The 9,787-nt window shown below is 46.2% G+C and overlaps 1 protein-coding gene across 2 annotated transcripts in view; it reads left to right on the top strand.

Annotated features, from left to right (window-relative positions):
* Window positions 1-9,787, top strand: part of EHF (ETS homologous factor) — a 38,981-nt gene that overhangs the window by 14,243 nt on the left and 14,951 nt on the right. For both annotated transcript variants that reach the window (XM_029957345.1, XM_029957344.1), the window contains exon 2: window positions 7,506-7,605. In XM_029957345.1, the coding sequence (XP_029813205.1) occupies window positions 7,509-7,605 (97 nt within the window). In that variant the 5' untranslated portion in view covers window positions 7,506-7,508. The remainder of the gene's footprint in view (window positions 1-7,505; window positions 7,606-9,787) is intronic.

Genomic DNA, 9,787 nt, shown 5'->3' with positions numbered 1-9,787 from the left:
ATATACTTGAGGTCCATGCAAAAAAAGTAGCTACCTTTTATATAGGAAATGGATGATTAAGTCTTTGGTGCTGTAAAAGCAACTTCATTTAAACATAACAACCCCCATCACCAAAAAAAGAAGAGAGAAAAAAAAAGTAAAGAAAATAATAAAAGAAAAACCCAAGACACACTTCCTAGGGGAGAAAAAAACAGCATGTAATTTCTGTCCTTGATGGAATGTATTAAATAAGCAAACACCCCCAACAAGCAAAACAAGTACTACAATGTAAAAAAATTAAAAAAAAAGAAAACCCTCTCACATGCATAAATGAAAGATTGCACACAAAGAACTCACATCTTTTCAAGCTTCAATAGTAAATATTCTGCTACTATGTATTAAATACTGCATGGTTGAGCTGGCACATTTTAAATGTTCAATAAGCCCTAAGTACTATAGTATAGTTGTTATTTATTATTATTATTTTATAGTGTCCAGTCCTAGATCTCAATAACTGCACCATGGATCAAAAGATATACATCCCTCCAGATGAGCACGCCTAAGCTGGGTTGTGTTTATCTTTGCTGGAAGGTTCTCCATGCATATTTAAGAAGAGTAAGGGGCACCTGAGTAGCTCAGACAGTTGAGCATCCAATTCTTGATTTCGGCTCAGGTCACGATCTCACCATGTATGAGATTGAGTCCTCATCAGGCTCTGCCCTGATGGCACAGAGCCTTCTTAGGATTCTCTCTCTCTCTCTCTCTCTCTCTCTCTCTCTCTCTCTCTCTCTCTCTCTCTTTCTCTCAAAAAAAAAACACATGTAAAAAAAGAAAGAAGAGAGAGCAATTAAGCGGTATCTGGTCTTCTTAGGAGCCCTAAGATGGGGTAGAACCTTCTAGGTTTAGGGTACATTGCTCCACCTCCCTGCCAGAGTCCCAGTGGTGCCTCCTTCCCCTTGCTTTTCTGTCCCTGTGAGACTCAAATTCTAGATTTGCAGTAACTGAGCATTCCCTGGGTGAAGGGACCCTGTAGGATAGAGAAGCTCTGTGGCCAGTCTTCCTGGAGCTTCCATTTTGGACTCGCTGTTCTCCTTTGCACCTGCAAGCCAATTGGTATGTGAGAGCATGACACCAGGGCGATAATGTGGAGCCTGTGGGATTGTGCTCCCCCACTGCTCCTGCTGGTCCACTGCTCCTGGCGGCCCCAAGCATGGTGTGTCTTGTAGGAGGAAGGGGAAGAGGAGGAATGGGTTTTAGTCCCTGAGCAAGGACCATGCCCAGAGGGGTATAGCATGGCTTCCGTGAGCAGGGGCTGAGAGATGCTGTTCACAGCTCAGCCTAATGGTGCATCCATACAGTGGCCCAAAATGGGAGGTGGGGAGGCCAGAGAACCAACCTAGACTTGACTGTGCTGGCAACCTGGGTTGCAAAGCATTGATTGTATAGATGGTAGAAATTACAGGCCTTGCTTGAAATGAACTTGGCTCTCAATTTCCTCCTTGGAGATTCACTAAAATAATAGTAATCACACAATAAATAATAATAATTATTATAAAACCAGTTAACATTTACAGGTACATACTATGTGTCAAACACTTTTCCAAGGATTTTACAGGCATCATCTCATTTTGACCTTCAACAACGCTTTTCATATCATCTCCATTTTATAAACGAGAAAATTAGAGCCCAGAGAAGCTGAAGAACTTGTCCAAATTTCCCCTATTAGTAAATTGGCAAAGCCAGGATTCGAACCATGTTTGTCTGACTCCAGAGACTAGAGCTCCCAACCATTACATTATTCTGCCTCAAGAATGTCCTCGAAGACAATTAACACAGTTTAAAGAGAGACTCATGGTCAGAACTTATAAGAATAGCTGACATTTTGGGGGCACTTTCCATGTGCGAGATAATATGTGAGAACTTTACAAACATTCTCATTTACCCCACACATCAGCCTCATTTCCTCCCACTTTCTGCCAAAGGGGAAACTGAAGCGTTAGAAAAAATAGTGCTTCCTCAAGGTTAACACAGCCTGCCAATGTTCAGAATCAAGATTTCAACCCTTACTATCTGAGCTCTAACTCTTAAGAGCTGCTCTTGAGAAATGTAGCAATGGCTAGGCTACGTCTGGAGCTCCTCACACCTTGAATGTGTGATATTCAGTCTCTGTGGCCAGGCCCCGCCCTCTCCCATTCGTGTCCCCTGAGCAATAGCCAAAATGTGAGACTCTTAAACTTTAAGATCAGGCCAAGGGCTCTGCCACTCCTTCAACCCTTTGGCTCCCCACCCTGTGCTCCTGCCCCATGCATGGCGGCCAAGCTGGTAGGAGATAGGAACTTAGCCTTTGACAAAAGCCTGGAGGGGAACCAGGCAAGGCTTGTCTGCACGTGTGACTGGCACAGAAGTGATCCAAGTCCTTAGCAAGTGGGGCACAGTGGGAATTTGTGTTTCACCTGCAACTTCCTATTAACAAAGTGGGGAGGAGAAAGAGGCCTGTCTACCCCCTCAACAATGTGGGCTGTGACCACCCCAGCACAGTGCAGTGTTATCTCTTGTCAAAAATGGGTTTTGGATTGGCCAACCCTAGTGGCTCATCATTTGCAGGGCAGTTGATGCCTAAGGTTGAATAGGTCTGGACTGGGAGCCTGGCATGAGGTATCATCTGCACAGTGGTCCACTGCGTGGCATGCATGGCTCCTCCTCTTCAAATAGAGAGTGTACTTCTGTCTCCAAAAGCGCCAGTCTTAGAAAATGCTGTGCAGGTGCGCCTAGCTGGCTCTGTCGGTGGAGCATTGCAACTTGGTCTCCGAGTCGTGAGTTTGAGCCCCGTGTTGGGTGTAGAGATTACTTTTAAAAAATCTTAGAAAGAAAGAGGGAGAGACAGGAAGGGAGGCAGAGGGAAAGAGAAAGGAAGGAAAAGAAAGGGGAAGGAAGGAAGGAAGGAAGGAAGGAAGGAAGGAAGGAAGGAAGGAAGGAAGGAAAGGAGGGAGGGAGGAAGGGAGGGAGGGAAGGAGGGAGAGAGGGAAAGGAAAAAAAGAAAGAGAAAGAAAGAAGAGAAGAAAGAAAGGAGCTGCGTAGGCAGAGGGTGATGTCTTAGGTGAATGTGGAAGTCTGGACAATCAGTGGGGCACAGAGTCAGATACCATTGTCTCCGATTGTTGCTGATGATGAAGGAAGGATAAGAGAATGCCGATGGAAAAGAAACCTCTGGATAATCCACATTTTATTCCACTTTGGGTTTGAAATAAAATTTACGGGTGTGTGTGTATGCAGTTTGTAATAGCCCAAGTAACAAATTATGCTATATTCCCAGAATATATACCACCTAGGAATAGACAAAGGTGGCCTGGATACTCATTACTTATGAGGTAATTGCTCTTTATTTATACCAAGCACTGCACTGGGAGCTTTAAAGCCCCTCATCCTTTTTAATCTACTGGCAAACCTGTGCTGCAGGTACTAATGTCATGCTTTTTTCCCAGGAGAGGATACAGCAGCTCTGAAAAGCTAGGGGACAGCCCAAGGCCGCCACACCAGCATGATCAAAGGCTGAGCTGCAAACTCCGCAGGCTCTCTTTTAAGTAGTGTTCTCAACAGGGTTATTTGGCCCCAGGGGACATTTTGAGAGTTGGGGGGCGGCTGGAAGGGGTTGCATCTGGCATCTGGTGGCTAAAGTCCAGGATGCAGCTATCATCCTACAATGCACAGGACAGCCACAGAACACTTGCAGCCCCGGACGTCAGTCAGGCGGACCTTGAGAAAATCTGCTTTTCACTCTGAGTACTTGGCTGAGGATTGTTGCCAGAAGCCCTCCTTGAGCTAGAGATGAGATGTGGGTTCTGTTTTCCACTTGCTGTTGGCTTGAACAGCAGAGTTGTTCTTATGTAGGCTCTAAATTTACTTTTTCCAATCTTGGAAGAAGTTAACTATGTTAGGGGACAGCTTCAGAATTGATATTTAAAGAAAGGGAAAGAAACCCATTCTCAGTTGAGGGCGTGTGTGCCATGCCAGACTGGACAGCTTTAAATCCATTGGGTTATTTATCCTTCAACACAGGGCATCGACATTCCTCTCCACGCCCCCTTGGAAACCAGAGAAGAAATGTGTTTGGAAAGGTTAGCATCCTTGAGCTCACATGGCCTCAGATGGGGTGTCTGGCTTCTACACTGGCCTCAAAGGTTCCAAAGTCTCTACCTGTATCTACATGATACCTTTTCTTAAAGAAATAATAAAAGCTATGCTGAAGGTAAACTGGGAAGCTTAAAGAGGAGCATTAAATAATCCCCATACTTTGTAATTAAAAGGATTGCTTTTTATACCCCATAAAGTAATCACTATGTGCCATAGAAAGTCTATATTAGTATATGGGAGTGTGGGTGAGTTGGTTATAATAATGCTTTTTTACAATTCTCAAGGCACATTTATTATTTATTATCTCATTTGATCTTCTCAAGACTCTTAGGAGGCTGTCGTTGGGCGGGGGGCAAATGTCCTCATTTTCCACCTGAGGAACTGGGCCTCAGGGGAATAAGACTTGGGGAAAGGTCCTCAGCTATGGTAGCCTGGGCCCTCTGTGCCCACCCCGGAGGCACTGTCAGGGCAGCACTATGATGGGTTGGAGACACTGACCTTCCCTTATAAGCCTGGGTGAGCTCAAGTGAACTCTGACTCAGTAAGGGTTAAGATACATAAACTCTTTTATGAGTAGTAACCATTTACTGTGCCCTGTAAAAAAAAAGGGGGGGGGCCTTGTTCCAGCTGCTTTCCCTAGCAAAGGGGGTGCCAGCAGGGAGCAGCAGTGCTCGTGGGTAAAAGAGCCTCTTGATGGGGGGGTGGGGCAGGTGGTGAAGGGGCAGCTGCAGCCTCTTTATCAAGGTTTCCCCGTGGGTCGAGTCGTGCTGGATGCAGGAGATTGCAGAGAGAAAAGATGCCCGCCCCCATGCAAGGGGCTCTGGGCACTTGGTCACAAGTGTCAAACTGGCCTGTGTTGTCCTGTGGTATTTATGGAATTCCTTTTTACTAATTGCTAAGCTTTCCATATGCACAACCTCATTTGATTCTCTCAGCCCTGTGCGTTTGGGACGGTTCTCATTTTATAGGTGAGGAAAGTGAAGATCAGAAAGTTTTTGGTACATAGACATGTCCCACACAGCAAGCAGGGGACCCAGGATCTGAGCCCAACTCTCCTCAAATCTAAAGCTGGGGTGCTTAGCCCTCCTATCAACCTGCCTTCTAGATCTGGGGGAAGTGAGTGGTGAACAGAAACCCAAAGCTGGCTAAGGAGTGCTAGCTCGCTACTGGCCCAGCGCACGTTGGGCTCCCACTGAGTGGCCACGTTGGAACAGCCCTGCAGGCAAACCCTTGTGAAAGAATTTCAGGGAAGACTTCCCCCACCCCAGCCCTGAAGGGCCGAACCCCCATGCAGTTGGGCTGGGCCCTGAGCTTCGGCTCTTTCAGGGTTAAACAGTAACCTTTCTACTGCTTGTGGTTGAGCAAATGCTGGCAAGGAACAAGCCCAGCCTTGAGCAAACAGGAGACCTGGCCATGCCCCTTCCCTCTGCCAGCCCCCCCTCCGGGGGCCTGCAGGTTTCTTTTACCCTGAAGTCGCCCAATCAGACTTTTTAGCTGAGGGCAACTGGTCTAGAAAGCTCAATGGGAAAAGGATAAGAAGACTTGACTTCTCTGAGAGACAAAAGCAAAGAGGTTTCTGGAAGGGAATGTAAGAGTCAATTTAGTCGCCTTCTTTAAATTTTTGCACAGAGAAACTGAGGCCCAAGACTGTTTCTGGTTTGGGTTACCAGCAGGGAAATGACTCTGCTCATCCTGACACCCACCATATAGCCGGGTCTCACTTTGTGCCTAGCACTCCAAGTATAGAAACTCATTTAATCTCTCATCAGTGCACGTAGTAGGTCTGATGATTTCCATTCTGCATGAGAAGAAACCGGTTCCAAGAGGTTAGTGACTTGTCTGGATTAATACTAACCGGCCGGTAAGGAGTAGAGCTTGGAATCAAGCCTGTTCCTTCTGGCTTTGACACTCATACATGGTGCCACCACACAGAGCCCAGTTCTGCCCTCTTCCCGGCCCCTGGTCTGCTGCATTCTCCTCCTATCTTTCTTTCTCTACCTTCTACTTAGGCTGGATTCAGGCCTAATTATTTGCCAAACAGCCATGATGATGCTGCTGATCATCACGAATGTTCCTCTTTGGCCTAGCTTGGCTCCTAGTCCCTGCTCTATCCCTGGTGTCTGGAATAGTACCCAGCCCATTGTATGGCTGGTAAAGATTTGTTGAGTGAATTGATACACGAATGAAATTTTATGCCTCTTCCAGACCCCTCTTCCCCCTCTGAAGGCCCACCTAGAACAAGAGGAGTAGGAGCCAAGTTGGAGGAAGGGGTTTGGGGGGCTGGAACCTCTCTGCTGGAGCAATTTCAATCCCGGGGACATTGGTGACACCCAAGGACAAGATTTTCCCCAAACAGGCAGAAAAATTTCCATGAGCTGCTGCTATAAGGCTACCTCCTCTCCCCACCCCAACATTTTGAACAAGCAAGTTATCTCTATAGGCCCTAGGTCATGCTCGCTCACCTGCTGGAAACTGGCGGCTCTTCTTCTGAATGGTTGAACCTACTTCTAGGGCTTGAGTCTGAAAGGAGGAGAGCGTCTGGCTTGAGAGTAGGGAATAGTATAAATGCTCAAGGGTTGAGGCAAATTGTTCTAAAGTGTAGAATGTTTATGTTATTTAAAAAACCCAGAGAGTTTCCCATGTGACAAAGGCTCTTCTCCTGTGTCCTTTACTGAGAAAAAGAGATTCCCCAGGTCAGTTTCCAAGCCTGTAGTATTCTCCGGGGCTCTAAAAGGAGAGAGAAAGCTCGTCAGAATTTTTTCTGGGATTCCTGATATTATCATGAGCCAAATACTGGAGGAGCTCTAAGCATGGACGAGTGAAGTCCTTTGAGATGTGGACGTGGGCATGGATATGGACGTGGGCTGTAGCAGATGCCTGCACTAAGGAAACTCTGTCAGGTGTCTGAGTGCAGGGTCGCTCAGTTGGGTTGGGACTTGTGAACGTTTGATTTTAGATCTGAGTTCCTGCACAGGTGCCGGGTCTGTGCTGCCACCAGCTTGGATTTTTATTGATTGCAATTCTACTTTACACGAAATCTCTTTGGCATTTTCACTTTTGTAAAAAAAAATAAAAAAAAAATTGTGGCTGCTGGCCAGACTCGCCCTGGGAGCAGGTATTGCATTTTCCTCCTGCTTCATTCCTGATCAGAGATTATTCATTTATGAATGGGTGGCTGTAAAAACTTGCCTCATGCATATGAAAGTTGAACCTGGAAATTTTTAATTGCCGGTGAGTTTTGCTTTTACTGAAAGGGCTGTGGTAACATGCTTTGGAGGCAATGGTTGGAAGGACAAACTTTATTTTTTCTTCCTGAGTTAACTCTATGATCTGTGCTCCCAAATGATGTTTGTCCAAGAGGCACTGACCACACGAACTGTTTGATCCCCTTGCAGATCATGATTCTGGAAGGAAGTGGTGTAATGAATCTCAACCCCAGCAACAATCTCCTCCACCAGCAGCCAACCTGGACAGACAGCTATCCCTCGTGCAATGGTAAGGGGACTGAGTGGGTGTCCGTGTCACGCCCCATGGGACTTTTTCCTCTGTTTTAATTACGCTTTGTTTCTCAACTAAATGTTTGAAAAATGCAGGTTTTATTTAGCAGGGATGTGGGGAACAAGCCGCAGGCTCTTGGGGCTCCAGACAGAAGCCGGCTTGAGATGTTCCATTGTTTCCTCCCAATAGTCAAGGCAGCCTGGCAGAGCGGGTGGTAGAAGATATGCCCAAAGGGAAGTCCACCTGCTGAGGCTTTTAACAGTGTTTGGCTGGGATTTCAGGAGAGGATAGCAGAGAAAGGTGTGTGTGTGTGTGTGTGTGTGTGTGTGTGTGTTACATGTTGTACGGAAACATGGAACTTGAGGAAGACAGGGTTATAGCAGCTTATTCTTTCTATTTCATCTTCTGTGACCAGCCTTCATAAGGGGAGAGATTTGTTAGACCATGTGTCTCCCTTTGGGACTTTCCTTTGGAGCTGTTTTATTAGAAGAGGGAGGGACGGCTGATGTGGCATATAGAGGGTTTGGGGATCAAGCCCACGGCTTATTGTTGAAGTGAACTGGATAAAGACTTTGCCAAATTGGGCCCCAACCCCCACCGTGAAGGCATTAGGTTTAGGCAAACTGCTGTGCATCAGACTGCAGTGGGTTTAAAGCTCTAGGCTCTTCTCCTGCCCCAAACTGGCTGCTAATTTCCTTGCAAGAGATTCTGCTGCTCTTGCTTCTCCAGAGAAATGGAAATGGGCCGGCCGTTGGTGAACACAGCCTGCAAAGCAGGAAAAGGAGGATAATGGAAAGCTTGTGTTCTCCAATGAGAAGTTGATCCAAGCACAGCACCACCCCTTTCAGTTCGGAATCCCAGTCAAACAAGGTTGGGCAGCATGGTCAGGTGACCCTCCCTTATTTGGTCACCTGTCCACAGAACTGCTGCCCTTTCTGGACAGTGATATATTCTGTTGCAGACCTCAGATTCCTTGTGAGGACTTCAAAGGAGGATTCCAAATAGGGTAGAAAGTTTCTTCAGCCTGGAACATCTTTGGCATCCCCAGTCTGCACCCCAGATTAGGACATTCCTAATGTATGCGTTCCTCTTGTGTGCTTTGGAGAAAGCTGGGGCAGTGTTTTTTAGCAGGGAATAGAATTTAGGAGCCATTTTTACATCTTACCTTCCAGAGGCCCCAACGAAGGCCCAGTTCCTGGTCATTATTGATGGGGACCAATTGAATAATAGACAAGAGCTGGGATTTCCAGGGCTTCTAAAACTTCAGGAATCTGATGAGTCCCCTCACAGATGAGGAGAAACCCCCAGTCAACTTTAGACAAAAGTCTCTGGTTCTCCCAAGTTCCAACGCGATACAATATCAGGAACTATCCTTTATTCTGGAAGCTGGGAGAGGAAATGGAGAGGCCTGTTGTTGGGTTATTGAGAGTTATTTCTCTTATTTGTAAACTCAGAGCTGTGCTATCATAGAGTGTAATTATTTTGGAAAAAAAAGATCAAGGACTCAGGGAGCCATGAAAATATACCCCATCCTTAAACAGCTGTTTTAGTGAGACACCAAAAAATTGGAGGGATGTAGAAAGAGTCAGTGTAAGCTCTGTGTGTTTGTATATTCGGGAATATTTCTATGTAATTAAGTTTTGGAACTAGATTGTTCCAATCCTTGTCCTTGCTCCCCACCACAATTGGCTTCACCTCCAGGACCCCAGTGGAGGGTTTAGTGCTGCTTTGGTCTGGCTGTGATGGCTAAGGAGTGAAGCACATACTATGAGTGGTAGATATGACCCATGGCAGTCACCTTGGTGCCTAAATGACGTCCACCTCCTGCTTTTCATGCTCCTGAGGTCTGAGAGCAGGGGATGAATTCAGAGGGGGGGGTGAGCAAAAGTGGGACTGGGTTGGAAACATTCCCCCATCAGCCTTTCTGAGGTGTTGAGGGTTAGACAATCAGCGTTAAGGGAATCAAACCTTTGGAGCTCTTTAGCTCCTTGTCACTCAGACTTATCCACAGATCATCATCATCATCATCATCATCATCATCATCATCATCATCATGTAGAAGCTTGTTAGGAATGCAGAAACTCAGGCCTCGCCCTAGATCTATGGAATTTGGATCTGCATTTGAACAACATTCCCTGGTGATTGACAATCACATTAAAGTTTGAGAAGTACTCATCTA

The sequence above is a fragment of the Suricata suricatta genome, chromosome 11 (assembly GCF_006229205.1).
Source record: "Suricata suricatta isolate VVHF042 chromosome 11, meerkat_22Aug2017_6uvM2_HiC, whole genome shotgun sequence".
Taxonomy (NCBI): domain Eukaryota; kingdom Metazoa; phylum Chordata; class Mammalia; order Carnivora; family Herpestidae; genus Suricata; species Suricata suricatta.
The sequence above is the reverse complement of the archived record's forward strand: the minus strand, read 5'-3'. Positions and strand labels throughout refer to the sequence as shown.